Source organism: Sciurus carolinensis, chromosome 16, assembly GCF_902686445.1.
Source record: "Sciurus carolinensis chromosome 16, mSciCar1.2, whole genome shotgun sequence".
NCBI classification, from domain to species: Eukaryota; Metazoa; Chordata; class Mammalia; order Rodentia; family Sciuridae; genus Sciurus; species Sciurus carolinensis.
In genome coordinates, this window is record NC_062228.1 from 26,410,800 (window position 1) to 26,430,073 (window position 19,274).

Below are 19,274 nucleotides of genomic sequence, written 5' to 3' on the forward strand. Positions count from 1 at the left end.
CCCAGGCCTGTCCTAGAGGCATCTTTGGGATCAGCCGTGTGGCACCCTGCAGTGCACAGCTGCTGGGTCTGGGCCTCCACAGGCCCTGAAGAGGCCCAAAGGACAGCTGGGAGGGTGGCTGAGCCAGGCAGTGGCCCCACCTGTTTCCCTTAGCTGCAGGAGGGGCTGCCCTCTTCTTTCCCAGCCGGAAGCGGCCTTTCCTGTTGCTCTGCTGCCCCCTGCTGGCTTGGAGAGGTGAGCCTAGGTAATCGCGGGCCTGGGGAGCCCATGAGGCCGGGATGCCCCTCTCACAAGGAAACCAGGGAATAGTTACAAATTTAATAAAATTCGCCTTATAAATTACAGCAGCAGCCCCAGGGCTCTGTTTGCTGCCCCAAGAAGCAAGAGTTGGGCAAAGCTGGCAGCTGGTACTGGAGAGGAAGTTGTCTCAGAATCTGGGCTGTGGAGGTGGCCAGTGGGCCAGCCCCGCCTCCAGGATCGGTGCAGGGCAGGGGCCAGCGGACTCATGGCCAGAGGGCTCGCGGAACGGGAGGGGTGCAGAGGCCAGGCCCCGAGGGCTGTCCGGTGCCCCACCCACTGGTTCCTCAGTCCAGGCTGGCCATGAGCAGGTGCAGCTCGCGGAAGGCACTGCCGTGTCGGCCACTCAGGCCTGATTTGCTCTTGACGAGGCCACTGATGCTCTTGAGCTGCTTGTAGCACAGCCGGCACTTGTGTAGTCTGTGGGCAGAGGGGCGGCAGCTGAGGCAGCCAGCCGGCCACCGTGACCCCCGCCCAGCCTTGGGACCCTGGCTGTCCTAACAGCCCTCCGCCCAGGGGAAGGCTGCGGCCCCGGCAACGGGAGGAACCCAGGCTCCAGTTACGCCCTGCGCCAGACACTGTGCCTCCCACGAGCCGCTGTGTCAGACCATCGAGGTACAGGCCCCTGCGTCCCTTAACCTGCTGTGGCGCCCCTGCCCCAGCACATCTGGCCCTCACCTCTCCTCACGGCTGATGTCCACACCCACGGAGGGCGGAGCTGCCAGGATGTCAGTGATCAGGGGCAGAAACCTCTGCAGGATCAGCTTCAGGGAGGTGCAGCCTGTCTGGACATAGCTTCAGGGACAGATGGAGAGAGTCAAGGACAGACAGACCCAGGCCACACACTCTGGTCACTAGGCGCCTGCCCCTCGCTATCCCCACAGGCGGGCCCGCCTCCTACCTCTCATACTTGCTCTGCAGAAGCTTCTCGACTTGTGGCAGCACCGTGGTGCACAGGTCCAGCTTCCAGAGGGAGCTGGGGAGAGGCCGGGCGTGGCACCGTCAGGCTGGCCCTGTCCACCCCTGCCCTCCCTGCACGGCCACTTACGCTTTCTGGTTGAGGATGTTCAGGAGGTCCACCACCACCGACAGGTCACTGATGGCCACTGCAGAGTCTACTGACGTCTGTGCAAACAGAGCTCCGTGAGCAGGTGGGGCGTGGGGAGGCGAGAAGGTGGGGTCGGGTGTCACCAAGACCACACGCCCAAAACGAGGAGGGCAAGGCCCAGCCGGAAATGGGCACTCCACGAACGGCAGCTGGTGCGCGACCCGGGCCAGCGTGGGGCTGCCTGCGCCCCGCAGGGCCCTCTCCGTGCGGTGCTTGGCCAGGCGGCAGGGAGTCCGCCCAGCCCCAGGCAGAGGGGGCACTTGCCTTGACGTCGCCTGTGGTCCAGACAGCCCGCACGGTGTCCAGGTTCTTGTGGCGGCTGGTGAGCACCACACACATGGTGTCGTGGCCTTTGCGGATCTGGGACATGGCATCCTCATCCACCAGCTCTGCCTGCTGGGGGATCTTCACAGCCTGCGTGGGACGGGCACCCAGATGCTGGCACGGAGCAGGTGGCAAGGCTCTGCCCTCGCCCGTGGGCCTCCGCCCACCCCACACTGGGTCCCACTCACAGGCAGGAAGTCAGAGGCCTTCAGCCCGATGGGCTCGTTCCGCGTGGCAGGGATGATGGCGGGGTCACCCTTGGGTGCAGGCGTGGAAGTGGTGACTGGGGGCTGGGGGGGGGCCTCAGGCTGAAGGGAGCAGAGGATCAGCAGGTGGCCACCCTGGGCTCCCTCTTTGCCTCCTAGCAAGGGAGGCCCCAGCCCTGGCTCAGGACTCCAGCCCCTCCAAGCCCCACGCCGCACCCCTTCGGCTTGGACGTACATTTGGCGCTGGGAACTGCACATCCATGGCCATGCTGGGCTTTGCCACCTCCTTGGCTGTGGTTGTGTCTGGGGAAAAAGGAAAACGCACTGGGTCAGACGAGGGGAGACTGGTGGGAGGGGCGGGCCCAGAGTGGACTCTAACCAGGGGAAGGAGCCAGGGAGACCTCCACTGCGCAGGCTAGACCTCTCCTCCCGTCCTTAGATCTGTTTGTGGATGGGACCCAGGAGGTTCACAGCCATCTCACTAGGAATGAAGCAAGTGTGCACAGGGAGGGGACAGTGGCTGGCGAACAGAAAGTGGAGGAGGGAGGGAAACCAGCCTGAGTAGAGGGAAGGCAGTGTGCTGCTGGGACGTCCCACCCACCCCTCCACCTCCACCTCGACTCCCAGCCAGGGCCCGGCTTCCCCCTGCTGACTGCTCCAGGCCCCAGGCCTCCCCTCAGCTCCTTCCTCTCCTCACTGGTCCTCAGTCCTCAGAGCCACCCCTCAGCCCCATCTCCAGCAGCCTGGTGACCCCACATTCCTCCACAGCACATGTCCCCAGGCAGACCCCCGTGGGTATCTGTCCAGTGTTTTTCTCCGACTTCAGGCGCGGGCCTCAGGGAACACCTGCCTGCCTCCCTCACACGGTCACCAGGGCCTTGCCCAGCCCAGAACCCAGGAGGCACTTTTGAGCAGGTGGAAGGACAAGATCCAGTGGGGAGAGGCTGAAGTTGTCCCACGAGGGGAGGCCAGGCTCTGCCCCAACTCACCGTCCTCCAGGGGTGCTGGGAAGGGCTCACTTCTTTGGGGTGGTGTCCGGCCTGCCGAAGCAAAGTGGGCTGGCTGAGGACCCCAGGCTCCTGTCTGGAGCCCTCCTGGCCACGCCAGCCTGGGGCCCAGGGCCTAGGCGGATGCTGAGGTGAAGATCTACCCAGGCAGCGACCCTGCTCCCGACCCGGAGCCCAGCCCATTGCTCCCGTGACCCTCCTCAGCGGCTGGGGTGCCATGAGCACAGCCCGGGGCCTGGGCTAGCGGGACTAGGGATGAGACCAAGGGCCCAGCCCCAGCCAGGCCGTCCTGGGAAGGAGCCCTGGCCTCATGGCGGCGGGACGGGCGCCTCACTGATGCTGTTCTTGGGCTGGAAGATCTCCGTGTAGTCCTCGGTGTTCTGGATCTCTGCCCGGGACTCCCGCTCGTCGCGGTCGTCCTCACTGCTGGGGCTGCGACGCTCACTCTCCGAGTTGTGCTTCACCCTGGGTGCAGAGCAGACCCTCAGAGGCCGGGCCCCAGGTGTGGTCTGGGGCTGCCCCGCCAGCCTCCCCAGGACGACCACCGCCCACGCCCCAGAGCCCACCTCTGAGGTTTGCTGCAGGTCGTGCTGGGCCGTTCATAGATGCGCCGGAGGGGGACGCTGGGGTTGGGCAGCTGCTGTGCCAGGGGCTGGCTGTCCTGCACGGGGTCCTGGGCCACTGTGCCAGTCCTGGTGACTCGTGTGAGGTCCACCACGTAGGAGGAGACATTGCTCTGGGAGAAGGCCACGCCTATCTGCAGAAGGGCAGAGCTGGGGCTGGGGACGGGAGCCACACCCGGCAGGGCAGGGACAGGAGCGAGGGGCCAGGTGAGGGGGCCGTGGCTTGGTAGAAGGGTGGGCAGCGCGTGCCTCGGCTCTCTCACCAGCTGGTCATTGCAGATGGCCAGGTCGGCTACCTTGCCCCAGTTGACAAGGACCACGTCGAAGCAGCGCTCGGGCTCCCAGCCATAGACGCGCAGCGAGTCCTGACAGCCGCTGTACAGGCAGCAGCCGTCGGGGTTGAAGAGGACGCTCCTGGGCCGGGCAGGAGCTGCGTGGGTCCCGGGCACTCGGCCTCTCCCCCCAGAACGGGAAAGCCGGGGAAGAGGCCCAGGCTCAGGAAGGTGCAGGGACATGCATACCTGACGGGCCCGGGCTCCCCTTCGATACAGCTCACCACCTGGAATTTCTCCAGATCCCAAAAACGGATGGTCCTGCAAAGGCAGTCACCCTGTGCGGGACGCCACTTCCTCCCAGCCGCCACACAGGCCTGCGGCCTGCCCGGTCCGTTTCCTTCAGAGACCTCTGCCCCCAGAGCCACAGGGAGCCTGGTCCTGGGCACAGTTGGCCATGCACGGCAGCAGGAAGGTGACACGACCCAGGCCGAGCTGCGTGGCCCTGTCCACCTCTGGCCCCCAGTCATGGGCCTCCCTGGACTAAGGGAGCCTAGGACACCGAGACCCAGGCACCAAGGCTGAGGGAGAGGTGGGGCTTGGCCAGATGGAAGCCCACCCCATCCTCACAAGGTAACCAGAACATAATGCCCAGGAGAGAGGTGGGGAGGGACAGTGGCCAGCTGACCCCTGCTCCTGCTCACCTATCAGAGCTGCCAGAGGCCAGGAGGTACTCGTTGGGGTGAAACTCTACCACATTGACAGGCCCCGTGTGACCAGGGAATTCAGACATCATCTTGCCGGCAGTCAGATCCCAGAGCTGGGGATGGGGAGGGTGGGGTCAGGGCAGGACAGGCACCCGGCTGCCAGTTCTCCCTCTGATCCAGCCGCTGTGGACTGTGCCTGGGCTCAGGGCACATGGCACCATCAGGAGGGCAGAGTCAGCCCCAGGGACCAGCAGACCTAGGCCCGCCCCGTGCCCAACCAGGAGCTACCTTCACTGTGTGGTCGTCTGCTGCGGACGCCAGCCACTTCCCGTCCGGGCTGAACCGGAGACACCGCACAGCCTGGCTGTGTCCCTGCAGAGGAGAGAGCACGAGGCTCACCGGAAGGCTGGCTGGCCCCTCCACCCTGCCCCACGGGGCCTTCCTGGGGAACAGGCACAGAGGGGACGGCGAGCCGCAGCCAGGTGTCTCCACAGGTCGCCACGGAGGTCAAGATCAGGGGCACATCCTCCAGGAACAAAGTATCCCATGGCCCTTTCCAGGGATTAAAGGCCCTCTTTTAATGTAAAGGCTGAAAACCTCCAAAAACAACTGCTGGGCGAGTCCAGTGCTGCCATGCTCGCGTGGCGGGGGCCCCTTCACTACTGACACGCCACCTGCCTGCAGAGCACAGCACCGAGCAGCCTGGCGGCTCGGCCCGGCGACAGCACAGAGCCGCCCACGTTCCCACCCACAGGGGACTGCGCTGCCCCCACCCCGGGATCAGGGACCACGCCAGGCTCCTGATGGGTCCGGAGGGCGCTGGGCTTACCCTGTACCGGAAGACACAGCCTTTCCTCCTGATGTCCCAGAGCTGCGGGCAGGAGAGCAGGGGGGCGCGTCAGGTCGGGAGCGCTCCTGGAGCCCCACAGAAGGCAGCGTGCCCTGAGCAGGGGCCTCTGCGCCTCCAGGCTGTGACGGCCACCGTGACAGACAGAGGCTGGGGACCTCCACTCAGCTGGGCGTTCAAACCCGTGCCTGGAAAGCACCTGCCTGTTGCCCTCCCCAGGGCGTGGGTGCTGTGGCAGGGAGGACGTCCCCAGACGGGTGGAAGCGCACCCCCCAAACACCCCCCAGGCAGCTGGGCCGCGGCCAGCCCAGTGTCTCACCTTGATATTCGTGTCCTGGGAACCGGAGGCGACGAACTCGCCGTAGGGGTGGAAGTCCAGGCTGCAGATGTTGGCTTTGTGTCCCATGAGTGTGCGCAGAACTAGCCAGCAGGAGAGAGCAGAGCCGGGCGTGAGCCAGGCCAGCCGCGCAATTCAAACCCACCGCCGAAACCAGAGCCCAGGTCTCAGGAGGGGCGCCGACCAAGCCCTACCAGCCCCGCCACTAATCCGCCCACTTTTCTCTTGGGGGATGGCAGCCATTTCTGTCATTACTCAGCTCCCCAGAAAACCTAGCACAGTCCTCACGGCCTGCGCCCCGGCTCGTCCCAGTGTGCCCGAGCGAGCGGAGCCCCAGAGGCAGCAGAGCCAGTACCTGAGCTCAGCCCAGGCTCCTGCTGTGAAGCCCACTGTCCACAGGGCAAGCAACCTGCCCGAGGCAGTGCCAAGGAGACACCAGTGGACATTGCGGCTGCAAAGAAGTAGCTTGGTCAAAGAGAGAAATCCAGGAAGGCTTCATGGAGGTGGTGTCCAAAGAGACGTCAGTGAGAGGAGGAGGGGCACTGCTGGGTGAAGTGGAGGGCATGTCTGGGGCTCTCACTGGCCCTTTGGGGTGACGCTTATCCATGGGATCTTTAGGGTGGCCATGAGGTCAACTGGAGGGAACAGGAAGGGGCTGAGAGGACACAGGGCAGGCACAGCTAAGGGCAGCACTAAGTGCCTCCTGCTGCCCCAGGAGCCACACTCCCGTGCTTTAAGGTTTGGCAGGCAGTCTTGTGGCCAGGCCAGGCCCAGCTGGCATCAAACCCCTGTTACAGTCTCAGGGTCTTCCCCGGTATCACTCAAATCTGTCACGTCTTGCTTTTTGAAAGATTTACCCTTCCACTGTCTTGATGAAACTGATCAGCCCACGAGTACTGGGCCATGGGGTGTGGGGGTCCAGCCATCCTTGGGTTTGAGCCAGGGTGAAATCATGTGTCTTGTTAGGTAGTGAGTTCACCGTTGCAGGAGGTGTTCAAGACTTCAGACGTCATACTTTAGGAGCAGAAGCAATGGGACCTAAGTGCTGGGTGAATGGAACAAAGGCTTTGTGATCTTCATCCATTCACATCAGGTTGTAAGCATGGGAATCAGACAAAGCAGACTATTCCTGGCTTTGTTCATTGTTTGCTGTGTGACCCTGGGCAATCATTTACCCTCTCTGAGCCTTGTTTGACGGGTTACCATCAAAAGTGAGTAAGAAAATCATTGCAAAGTGCTTAGTATGGACCTGACACATGCCTAGATAATAGCCGTAATTGCCAGTTGTAATCACTCCTCTGATTTCTTCCTTGCCTTCATCCCCTTCTGTCTGTCCCCCAGCTAGTCCTCTCCTCCTCAGGTCGTGGAGCGTGTGTCCTGCTTCTCTCTCTGGCATTGGTGACAACGCACTCCACGGGGCTGAGCCATCTGGGTGCCTCCCCTGTTCGTCTGCTGGGCACGTCCGGTCACTGGGTGCTTCTGGCCAGGCCGGAGGCGTGAGGGTGCAGCAGCCTGCGGAGGCCCGAGGCGGGCGCAGGGCGGGGAGTGGCAGGCGCTGCCTCTTGAGCACGTCCTTTGCGTGAGCTTCGCCTGGGCTGCGGCTGGCGGCGGGCAGGACGGCGAGAGCAGGGTGGGGAGGAGCTGCTGGCCTCATCCACCTTGGGGACCAAGTCCACTGCTCCACGTGGCCCGAGTGTCCTCTGCGATAGGCTGTGACAGGCACAGGAGCTGGGCTACGCCTCCTTCCCACCCGGAGTCTGACAAGGCCCCTGGCCTGTCCCAGGGAGCATCCAACCTAGCCACTCTGTGCCCAGAGCCGTGCTCCTCCTGCTCTCGAGGGCCACGTGCTGCTGGGTCCCACCCCTTGCTGGCTAGAGAGGCCCTGGGCCCTGCTCCCGTCCTCCAACCCGCCCGCCGACTCGCTCTGCCTCCCATAGCAAGGATCCCGAGATCCAGCCCGCCCCGCGTGGGCCAGCTTCAGGAGACGCCGCGGCCGCCTGGGGCCCCCGCGCTGGCCCGCCCGCGCCCTCTGGCTGCGCCGTGGAGAGCTGGCAGGACCACATTCTTCCGGCATGACTCCTGCCCTTGCTCATCCATCCCAGGAGATGCCTGGCCTTGGCCGCAGGATGTGGTGACTGTAAGTCCCCAACCTGAGGCAGCAGATGGCAGAGAAGAGAGCACGGGGCTAGGAGCCCTGCCATCAGGATTCAAGTCCCAGGTCCTGCCGCCTGTAGCCACAGGAACTTTATCAAGCTCAGTCCCCTTCCTGAGCTCAGTTTGCCTGTCAAGTCAGAGGACAGACAGGCAAACTGGCTCTGCATCAGAATCACCTGGAAGCTCAATAAAGTCACACTTGGGGTCCACCCCACTACCAAAGCAGGTCCTCGGGGGTGGGGACCAGCCCTGGGGGTGAGGCCCGTAGCGCCTCATGCAGCAGGAACCCAGCTCCCTGGAATCCAGAGGTCCTCAGCTTTCGGTCCTCGACCACTTCACAGAATTGCACCCATTTCTCTTATGAGAATCAGCAGAGCCGAGGAAGCCTGGCCCTGCTCTTCGGTGACCTGGGAATGGCCAGTGGCCTCCTCTAGGATTCAGGTCTAGGCAGAGGCATCCTGGGGTGCCTTCTTCTGTCCCAGCTGTCCTCCTCCTCAGTTACAGCCCAGTGTCTGAGAGGAGCTCCTCCTCAGCCTGTCTGAGTCCAGCAAGGCCCATGCACCCTACAGCGTGGCCAGGCAGAGGGACCCTATGCTGAGACACGTGGCAGGCAGCCACCTATCACCAGAGGGTTCTCGATGGCCGCGCACATCACTCCAGAGGCCCAGGGTGCCATCTTTCCCCAGGACTACTGACACAAAAAGAGTAAGGTTCTCCAGCACAGTGGACCTCGCTGCTAGGCGCATGTGTCCGAGAGAGGCCTGGGAGAAGCCCTGAGGCTCAGCCAGGAGCCAGGGGCTCTCTGGAAAGTCAAGCTTGGCACAAGCCCACTCTCCTGAGCTGCAGGGCATGGCTGCCCGCCCGGCACGCCCCACGGTCCCAGCCAGAGCCGCCGAGCAGCAGCGAATGGCTCTGCTTGGTCTCAGAGTGCTGGCCGTGCCCTGCTGCACCACAGGCTGACTTAGCTGTTGCACTAAAGAGTGGGAGGACGCACACAGATTCCAGAACAACCTTCTGACACATCCACGGAGCTGGCAGCAGCTGCCGGCCTGAGACAGCCCTGCTGAGAGGAGGCCAGACTCCTGGAGGCCCAGAACCGAGCACGAGTCTCCAGATGGAAAGGACCAGTGGGGACTCAGCTCAGGGGTGAAGACAGACCCACGCCGGGGCTCCTTGCTGTGAGACCCCGCGACGCCGGGACACAGATCCTACGAGCTCAGGGCAGGGGGCGGGGCAGGCCCACAGGAGGGACAGCACTGCCCTCTCAACAGCAGCCCTGGACCTCTCACAATTCTAGGGCAAATGTGTCAGGGACCCGGGGTAGCAGGCAAAGACAAGGAAGCCACCAGACCTGGGACAGAGCTCGGAGAAGAGAGCTGGATTGTGGGATGCGCGTGAGGCAAATAGGAGGAGCTTTACTTTTCTGGGACAGAATGTGGAATAAAAAAAATATACGGATGAAATAAGAACAAATATTAAACTCCAGGGAAATAAATCAGTTGTGAGTAGCATTCCTGGGGCCTTTACAACATGACCTTGATTCAACAGCAACTGGGGGGGGGCAATATGAGAGGGCCAGAGGTCACGGTGAGTGTCCTCATCTTCCACTCCAGGACAGTATTTTATGTATGTTTTCTTTTTTTCTTGTGCTACTGGGGAGCAAACCCAGGAGTGCTCTACAACTGATATATATCCCCCTTTTTAAAAATTTTAAGACAGGGTCTTGCTAAGTTGCTGAGGCTGGCCTCGAACTTGTGATCCTCCTGCCTCAGCCTCTAGAGTCACAAGGATTACAGGCATGTGCCAGCTTATGGACATGTTTGTTTAAGAAAAGAAATTAGTGTCACCTTGTTTAGAAAAGTAGCGGGAGTTGATCCAACAATAGGGGAAGGACAGAAAGCTGAAGCTTTTGAGAAGGAGCAGGACAAAGGCTCTCTCTCCATATCATGATTAATTCTAGAACTACCTGTACTTTGCTTTTTAAACTACACGTTACTTTTATCCAGATGAAAACTAAATTCAAAAACACAAGCAAGCAGATCTGGCCACTCCGGGCCCACGTCCCGAGGGCAACAGTGAGCTGGGGCCGAGCGGGCGCTGCCCCGTGAGGACATGTGCCAGGCAGCCCCCCCATCATCCGCGAGTCCCACAGCGCCGCTGCAGGTTCCGACCCACGCCCCACACGCACCGCCCACCCACACACTGTTCATTCAGACGCTCCGTGGGCACCTCCGCAGTGCCGGCTGCTCAGGGGGCAGCAGTGCACATGGCTGCGAGGCTAATGGGCGCAGGGTGGGTGCCACGCCACCTGCTCGGTGCCCCAGGAGGGAGGAAGCCGAGCACAGGCACCTACACGCGGGGACATGAGTTTGAGGCCTACTTTTGGCAGCTTCCAGGTCCCAGACGCGGATGGAGCCCGACTGGGAGCCAGCCACGATGAGCTCCTCCGGGGTGTTGAGGCGGACGCTCTCCACAGGGGACGTGTGACCCGTGAGGCTCTGTGGAGAGAGGTGGCTGCTTCAGTGTTGTGGGGACACCCCCAGCTTTTGCCCCCAACTCAGGGTCCTTGGGCAAGGCTTTGGTGAGAAGTGGCTAGTGTAGGGAGACTGCCCCTGGGGTGTGGCCACTTCTACATGGCCGTCCAGGGTCGCAAGACAACCGAAGCCCAGTCACCCTTCCACCCCTTCCCTGGCATGGGTGTCATAGCAGAAATGGCCCAGACCCTTAGAGGGTGGCAGCTGACCAAGATAAAGAGACGCCTACCTTTGGCCCTGAGTCCAGATGACCTCCACCCACCTGTTGTCATCTCGCTCCCAGGGACAAGCCATGGCAGGCACTCACCCTGTCCCTCTCGATACCAGGCTCCCAAGGGCTGCCCACCCCAGTGGGAGACCCCGCCATGGAACCAGGGGGCCTGGAAGTGACTCTGTAGGAGGACAAGCAGGTTCTCGTCCACCTGAAGCCAGCAGAGCAAGGCAGGGCCAGGCCGGCACCCAGGGTCCCCAGCTTTCTGAACCATGGTGTCTGCCACTGCCCACCTGGTGCTGGTCTCCACACAGCACACTGGCAACTCTACCTGTGTCTGCTAAGACAACGGCCCTACTGGGAGGGGGAGGCGAAACTGTTCCTCAGCGTAACTACCTGGAGGCCAAAAGTTACGGGCAGCTTGTCGACTCGCAACCAGCTGGGCAGGAGTCTAAATGGGCACAAACTGGCAAAACGCCACCCACATTAGAAATGCACAGTCCCCTCCAACCAGCAACTGCACCTCGGCAAAGTCCTTACCCTCTCCTCGCACAAGCCCACAGAGAATGACACCAACCCGAGGTTACTCAGTGTTGGGGACTGAACCCAGGACCCTGCACAGGCTGGGCAAGTGTCCCACCACCACACCCCCAGCCCAGCAGCGGATCTTTCTAACAAGAGGCTGGAGACAACATAAATACCCATCCAAGGGAACCGGTTCGCTAAGCCGTGTATCCGTGATCACCAGTTCAAGGAAAAACTAGCCAGTCATAGAAATGAAAGAGGCACCTGCTTAAACAAGATAGACTCGTCTCCATGACACTTTTAGGTGAAAAGATGGAGGGTGGTGTCTACAGTATGATATCATTTGTGTAAAAAGGCAGGAGAGGGGAACAGATACATATATTTGCTCACTGATACACAGAATAATTCTAGAAAGACGTGGAAGGGATTCGGAGCCAGGGTTGCCTCCAGGGAAGGATGTGGAGTGAGGGAGGGAGGGAGGCTTCACTGTTCGCCCTCTGTCTTTGGGATGCTGGGCCACATGAGTACATCCCATACTCAAGAGTAAACAAAGTACACCAAACGGGCCTCCTGCAGAGGGAGCACCATGTGCACGCGTCACCAGGAGGCACAGAATGCAGCGGGTTGGGACACTGAGAGGTCTGGGTGGCTGGTCTAGGGTGAGTGACGAACAATGACACAGATGAGGCCAGCTGGAAACTGAAGGCTGCCCTGGTGCCCAAAGACTTCACCCTGCTGCTCTGGGGGACACGAGCACGGGTCATTTCATGTCCCATTTTGATTATTTTTCAACTACATTGATTACTTGGGCAATTCAGGGGAAAATAAAACTTTTGAACCCTACAAACAAAGCAAAACAGACCAAAAATCTCAGTTCCGTTCTTACTGAACCCCAGGGCACTGGGAGCAGTTCAGGTAGGTCTTAGTTCCTTCCCCTGGATCACACAAAAACACCACAGTGATTAAGTTTCTACAATAAATACCAACTCCCTCCATTTTTTGTGCTTATTTGGGCAAAAGTCAAAGAATGGTACTGCCCTGTGTTGGCAAGGACGTTGGGGGAAAGGGCAGATTCGTATGCTACTGGTGAGAATGTAAACTGATTTCTGGAGGGCAATCTGGCAATAAGTTTTGAAGGTTTTTTAAAAAAAGTGCATACCCTTGGATTAAATGCAATGATCACAGACATGCTCAAAGGTTTGGGTAGATGAGGATGTTCACCACAGTGTGGTTTAGCAGAGCCCAAAATTGGCAACAGTCTCATGATGATAACAGGGTGTGGCTAAGCTAATTACAACTCATCCCTATAATGGAATACACCAGGAAGCCATTAAAAATCATGTTGTAAAAGAATATTTGTTGACATAGGAAAATCCTTATAACATTGTTATTCTTAAAAAGCAGCTTATGTAAGAGTAAATAAGATGGTATTCTGGAGATACATTTTTATACATTTATGTGTATGCATATATGTGTACAGGTATGTGTCTCTCAGTATCTAGAAAGGCACAGACCAAAATATCAACCTCAGTGGTCTTTGGAAAATGGAATTGTCTGCAATTAATTTTTGTTTTTCCCTCCTTTATGCTTTCCTGAGCTGAACATGGTTGAGTAACTAGGGAAACTGCTATTACAGAACTAGCTCCCTAAGGGCTTCACCTGGGTCCCCTCAAATCCTTTCGTGGACGGAGGCTGGGCATTCATCATCGCCAGGCAGGCAGGCCGGGCCCGGCGTGGTGCACTATGAGCCTTTTGGCTCAACCACAGGTCCAGGGCTTATGTGGACTTTGCACACGCTGGAATTCTGTCCCACAGTCAGGTGGCTCCCCCACTGTCCCACTGTCCCAGCCAGCCTAGACTGTCCTGGCCTCATTGAGCAGACAGTGGGGGCAGCATGGCCAGCCCCACCTGGCCTGGGCTGGGACCCCAGAAGATAGGCAAGTCCTGAGCTCAACAGTGCCTGGAAAGCCACCTGCTCCCAGCCCCCAACCCAGCCCGTCCCAAGGCCCCTCCCAGGCACACGCACCCCCCCATGCCTCACCATGATGCAGTTGGGTTTGTTGATGGACCACAGGTTGACACGGCAGTCATCCCCGCCTGTGGCCAGCAGCCGCCCGGAGGCTTTACCCAGCACCAGCGAGGACACATTGCTGGCATGGGCGACGATCTCCTCTACACGGAAAGGAAAGGGAGAAGGCAGTCAGGGTCTTAGATGGGGCCATGTGATGGGGGCCTGCTTGGCCACCAGCTCTAGAACCTGAAACCTAGACACCTCCCATGGGCTGTAGGACTAGCAACAGGCCAGGACAGGCTGAGACCGAGATGACTTTCAACACCAGTCAGTCCTGTCCCACGCAGGATTCTTTCCTTTTTCTGTATACCAACTGACAATTCGGCTAACTACCCACACAGACCTCAGTTTTGAAATATTAGAAAATGAATGTGTGTATTGAACACATGCACACTCTCTGTTCTTGTCACTATTCTCTAAACAATACAGTGTAACAACTACTCACAGGGCACTTAGGTTGTACTAGGTATTATAAGTAATAGATAATTTAAAGTATCGGGAGAAGTGCACAGCTCTCTGCAAATGACATGCCATGTTATGCAGGGATTTCAGCATCTGCAGATTTGGTATCTGCACACAGGGGACCTGGAACCAATCCTACACATATACCAAGGGACAGATAAACTCAATTTTTAAAATTAACTTGCTATTTTTAGTTAACTTTGTCTTAAGAAATATGCTCGTGATACTTCTTTCATAATAGGAAAAGAACAAAAACTACCATGACAATTTTTTTAAAAGGACTGCATGCACTAGCTGCCACCACACACACACAGACCCATGCCAGGACACTTTCAAAACAACACCAGTCCACTTTAGGCGGGCTGTGCAGCTCAGATTCCTTCCTCAGGTGCTGGCCTGAGCTCTGCTGGTTGCTACCGTGTGGCCTCCGACAAGTCACTTGTCCTCTGAGGTGGGTCCTTATCTGATAAATGGGATGACAGTAGTGCCTGCCCCAGGGGTTGCTGCAGGTTTGCGGGAATGTGTCCCTGAGCTGCTGAGGAGGAAGCTGCTGCATGGGGTGCTGGGAAAGCTAAGGGCTATTTGCCCCGAGTGTGGCTATGAAGACCCAGGCAGGCTCGGGGTGGGCTCTTGGAGGAGGGTGCAAAAGGGGGCAGACAGAAGGACGGAGTGGGGTGAGGGCTGACCAGACACAGTAGGAGATAAGGCCTGTGGGTAGCCAACAGGGCCCCTGGCCTGGGCTTCTGGCCACAGATCTGACTCTCTGGGGGCCTCGTGGATAATCTGAAGGAGGGAAGTGGCAGCCCAGGCCTGAGCCAGTCGCTGGGTAAGTGCCTCCTGGGAACGAGGAGGAGAAAAGACAGGCCTCCCCACACACGGGAGGGAAACTGCCAACACCCTGAGGCAACCAGGGTTGGCTTGGGATGCACAGGACAAGGGTCCTCACAGCTGTTCTGCTGGGCCCTTCCTCTGCCCAGCTCCAGTGGCAGCCTGCCTGGCTGGCTCTGGTGTGGGCGGACTGCAGAGCACAAGGAGGCTGGGAAAGTGGGCCCCGCAAAGCCAGGCTGCCGACTCAGACAGGATTTCCAGGATGCCCAGGGGCCCAGCTGCAGGCTTGACCTCACAGACGACACTCCCAGGGCCAGAGTTCCCTGCAGGCCCAGACATCAGCTGGGGCTTTGGAAACCCACCACGTGGATCCCAGGGAGTCGGGTCCCCTCTCTAGTCCTCACCTCAACCACAGAGCCTCCTATTCTCTGAACACTGGGGACAGAGATATCTGGGGTCTCTAGCCACAGACACTTGTCTATTCAAAAGTTTCTGCCCAACCCAGCAACAAGGCAGCCCATCTTCTCCCTGAGCACTCTGCCGGCAAGCTTTGAGCCTGTCCCCTCCTCTGAGGCGATTCCCTATCTGCTGCGCCCTCTCCCTGGCCCAACTTGGAGGCCTCCCTCGATGTGCCCTGACTCCGACCCTTACCACTGAAGTGCTCGCTGGATCTCGGGAATGCTGTCTCTGGAGACGGCCATTATCATAACAGGAGCATTTCTGGGGCATCTGCTCTAGGCCCGGCACTGGGAGACTGGGGAGCGAGAGCCAGGGCTCCCGCCTCAGCACTCCAGGGATCAGACAGTTCCCGCACAGGGCACGCAGCTGGAAGAGCCGCAGACTTTGGGTAAGAAACTCCTCTCCTCTAGCAGTCTGACCAGGCAGGAGGCATGCCACAGGAACCAGCAAGGGGGCAAAGGACATGGGCTGACTTCACCTCTGACTTAGCTTGAAGGCCATAACCAGCCATGGCCCACAGCTGAGTACCTTTTTTTTTTTTTTGTGGTGCTGGGGATTGAACCCAGGGCCTTGTGTATGAAAGGCAAGCACTCTACCAACTGAGCCATCTCCCCAACCCCTGAATACCCAATATTAATGCAGACGCATCACGGTCCTCAGTGTCCAATGGCAGACTGCATGATAGCGACTACTCTGCCCTACAGCACAAGCCCACATCAGCTTTCCTGGGTGACACATCCCAACCAAAACACAACACTTTGCTTTCTGGTCAGACATGCTGAGGACTTGCATCCTAGGTGGACGATGCAAAGAACTGGGCTTCAACAGCTCCATTTGGCCAAGCACCTCCTGACTCTAGAGCCATGAGGGTCACACGGTCTTGGGTTCTTCATACAATTTATACCATGGAAACCACTGTACATATGAAATCGTCAGCAGGTGCCCAATATGCCCTCCTGCTTAAATACTCTGATGGCTTGACCTTGCCTTTCAGATAAAGCAACGTCAAAAGGGCTGGGTCCTATGGACACAGGTCCCTGCAGAACTCACTGGCTTCATCTGGCACCATGTTCCCCCTGCTGCTGAGCCACAGCCCATAGTGTTCTTCAAGTCCTTTTAATACACCAAGCTTCCTTGCTCCGGTGCCTTTGTGTTTGCTGCTCAAGAGCCTAGAGCATTCTCCACCCTGGCCTCTACCCTGTCACCCAGCTGACTTACTGCACATGTACTATCTTGGAATTAGATAAGGACAGAAATGGATGGATGTGGTTATCTAAGTCCTGACTGCTGCTATCCCCAGGCTGAGCTCCCACTGTACAGTAACCCTGTCTATTTTGTCCCCCTCTGGGTCCCCACTGCCTGGCTCTACGCTCAGCTGTTGAAGGGATCAATACACAATCCCATGAATATGAAGTTGCTCTGTCCAAAGTATCCCCATACTTTGGGGAACCATAAAAGGATTCTCCCAGAACCACAGAGCTCTGGAGAACATTTTGTACATGGCCCAAGTCTCTTACTTTACAAACGAGGCAAGTGGGGTCCAGCAAAATCTTTGCCCAGGACTTCTTAGCTAAAAAGTGATGGGGCTGTGGCTCAGTGGCAGAGCACTTGCCTGGCACAGGTGAGGCCCTGGGTTTAATCCTCAGTACCATATAAAAATAAAATAAAATATTGTGTCCATCTACAACTAAAAAATTTTTAAAAAATAAAAAAATGAAAAGTGGTTTACCCCAGCTCCTGAGAACAGCCAGGGACAGTTCGCAGCAGAGGGTTATCAGGTGGAACACATTAATCTATGCCAACAAGTTATAGCTGGGGTAGGGCCCACAGAGGGGCCAAGGTGTACAGCAGTTCTCCAGATGTGATCTGGGGACCCTTGGGATCCTCAAGATCCTTCCACAGGGTACAAAAGGACAAAACTATTTCCCTAACAACACTATGCTGGTATTTGTGTTTTGTACTCTCATTTGCTCACAAGCATACGGTGGTGTTTCCCAGGAGACACATGACATGACATCATCACCATGTCCATGTCTGATTATATAGTCCTGTGTTTTAAAATGTCTCAGTATTAATTTCTAACATGGTAAATATCGATAGGTATAACTCCTACCAAGAAAAGCACTTTGGGGTTCTCAAAATTTCTTAAAAGCGTAAAAGGGTCTTAAATCAAAGAATTTAAAACTGTTAGTGTAAAGTAATGGTGGGGGTGGGATGTTCATGCTCAGTTGCATTCCAGAGCCCTGCCGGCATCCCACTGTTCACCCCTTACCTCCTCCACCCTTCCCCACCCACATCCCAGGATGCTTTCATCAGTCCAAGGAAGTCTGACTTGGAAGACACAATCTCATTCCATTCTGCCTGGAGGCCTACCTGGAAATCCTGTGCTAAGTGCTTCATTATGTTCCAGATCTCACTTGAATCTCATAGCAACTATAGAATGTGGTGTGATTATCTCATCGTACAGATAAGAAAACTAAGCCTTAGGTTAAGTCACCTGTCCATTGTCACCACCCAGCAAAGAAGAGCCACAGTCATGAATTACATCTTGGTCTACCTGGGAGTATCTTCTTGTTCCAAGAAGAGACATGGCTGCAGGTTCAGGCTGCCCAGTAAAGAGCAGCTAACAGAATAAACGGGGTGATAAAGAAAAATGAAAAGTACTCACGCAACTTCCAGGCTGTCTTTGTGACCACAGGGGTGGCCATCCTTCAGGGTTGGCACCTGAAGCCCCACCCACAAAATGAACTGTGCCTTCTTCTGGGGTGGGGGTGGATCCCCCCCAGATCCACCACTCAAGTTGGCAGAGAGGTGACACACATCCAGGCAGAGGGAATGTCTCCTTTCCTGGCCCTGGACTGCCTGGTGGTTTTAAATCATCCACAGCAGCAACAGCAGCAGCCTGTGCACATCTGTCGGGATCCCGGATCATGGAATATCAGGCATGGGCCATCTCAGCTCAACACTGGGCTTGGAATACAAACAGAGGTGAGGGCTTGTTAGGAAACATTTGGTAAGAGCTATAGCCCCCTGGATCACCAAGGCCACTTAATAAAAACGGACACCCACCAAAGCCACCAGAGTCCAGAGCTGCACTGCAAATTGTTTTTGGAAATTTGCTGAGGGGGCACCTCAAGCAAGGCGACTTAAGAGCGCAGGGAAAAAGGCCCTCCCAGAAGCTGGGATAATGGGCAGCAGCTCTGCTACAGGACTGCCGGCTGCCTGAAGTGCAGCAGCTGCAGTGGGGCGGGGAAGACCACGTGTCTAAATTTCTGGGAATCACTGTTTTCACCTGACGTATTGGATGGTGGGGGTGGAGCCAGAGTCTAAGCTTAGGGGCCCATGAGAGGCACCCCAGAGGCCGCCATTGAGGTCCTTTCTAGGAAAAAATTTCAAAAGGGAGATTGAGGGTCCACTCCCCCAGCTCCTGGTAAGGGAACCTCTCCTGACCCCTGAAATTCCCAAGGGCAGAGCTGGTAAGTAGGCCTCCATCTGAGCGTCAGTCGGTATGACTCTTCAACTCTAAAAAGTCACCTTATGGGGCCTTCCACCCCCCTCCCACAGCCGCTTCACCTCTTCCCCAGGAACCCTCTCCCCTGAGTTCCCTTTCTCCTGCCTCCTGTGTCTCCCATCCGAGCACAACTTATCTCCTGAACTCCCTAATTTGGTCCCCACCTCACTAGATCCCCTTTACTCCTCTTGCCCCGCTGATATCAGCGCCTCCCATTCATTCCTCTTAGGCTTCTGGTGCCCCTACTCATTACCCATCCTCCTCTGACCCCCAGCTCTGCTTCCGGACTCCCTGGCTTTCCCCCTCCGGCCCTCCAGACTGGCCCGTTCGTCCCAAGGCTGGGGCTGGTCCCTCAGGTTCCCCTGATCCTCCCACCCCGCTCGGCTTGCGGGGCACCGGCTGTAGGATCCCCCCGCCCGGAGCCCTCTGCCAGCAGCCCGACCGGCCCCGCCGGGCTCGGCCCAGTCCAGGGCCCATCTTGCCCTCGCCTCCTCGTCCCCTTGCCCACTCCACCTGCAGCAGCGGCTCCCGAGGCCGAGGCTCAGCTCCAGGCGCGACCCCCACTTGCCTCCATCCCCTACCCTGATTGGCCGCTGCTTGACAACCGACCCTCACAACAAAACCTCCGGCCCAGAGCCCCGCCCACCCCGCCTCCCACACCAATCAGCCGCTGCGGACGCTCCGCCTTCTACCAAGATTGGCCAATGGAAGCAGGCGCTTCTGCCGCTTTTCGTGAGTACCCGCCCCCTTACCCTGAATCGGACTAATCACGAGGAAGGAGGGTTCAAGCG

General features: G+C 58.0%; 1 protein-coding gene across 3 annotated transcripts; it reads right to left on the reverse strand.

The window, feature by feature from the left end:
* Nucleotides 1-304: 304 nt before the first annotated feature.
* Katnb1 (katanin regulatory subunit B1) lies at nt 305-19,130 on the reverse strand. Of its 3 annotated transcripts, none has more exons than XM_047527334.1 (20): nt 18,997-19,130; nt 17,641-17,942; nt 13,194-13,324; nt 10,263-10,380; nt 5,711-5,811; nt 5,374-5,415; nt 4,833-4,916; nt 4,542-4,657; nt 4,087-4,158; nt 3,829-3,979; nt 3,509-3,699; nt 3,277-3,407; nt 2,925-2,975; nt 2,171-2,238; nt 1,918-1,986; nt 1,670-1,819; nt 1,346-1,422; nt 1,199-1,273; nt 976-1,092; nt 305-717 (listed from the first exon to the last, which is right to left on the reverse strand). In XM_047527334.1, the coding sequence occupies exons 2-20, from the start codon at nt 17,678-17,680 to the stop codon at nt 585-587; spliced, it is 1,917 nt and encodes a 638-aa protein (XP_047383290.1). In that variant the 5' UTR covers nt 17,681-17,942; nt 18,997-19,130; the 3' UTR covers nt 305-584. The 3 variants fall into 3 exon arrangements, with proteins under 3 accessions (XP_047383290.1, XP_047383289.1, XP_047383291.1); XM_047527333.1 differs by having other exon boundaries at nt 1,918-2,037; XM_047527335.1 differs by lacking the exon at nt 1,918-1,986 and having other exon boundaries at nt 1,670-1,810.
* Nucleotides 19,131-19,274: the final 144 nt, after the last annotated feature.

What these genes read in the sequence shown, in the direction of transcription:
- Katnb1 (XM_047527333.1), bottom strand. Translation starts at nt 17,680, where the DNA reads ATGGCCACCCCTGTGGTCACAAAGACAGCCTGGAAGTTGC. An exon ending in ACAAACCCAACTGCATCATG is followed by an intron (nt 10,381 to 13,193) that starts GTGAGGCATGGG and finishes CTCTCTCCACAG; the next exon opens with AGCCTCACGGGTCACACGTC. An exon ending in CCCAGCACCCCTGGAGGACG is followed by an intron (nt 2,239 to 2,924) that starts GTGAGTTGGGGC and finishes CTTTTTCCCCAG; the next exon opens with ACACAACCACAGCCAAGGAG.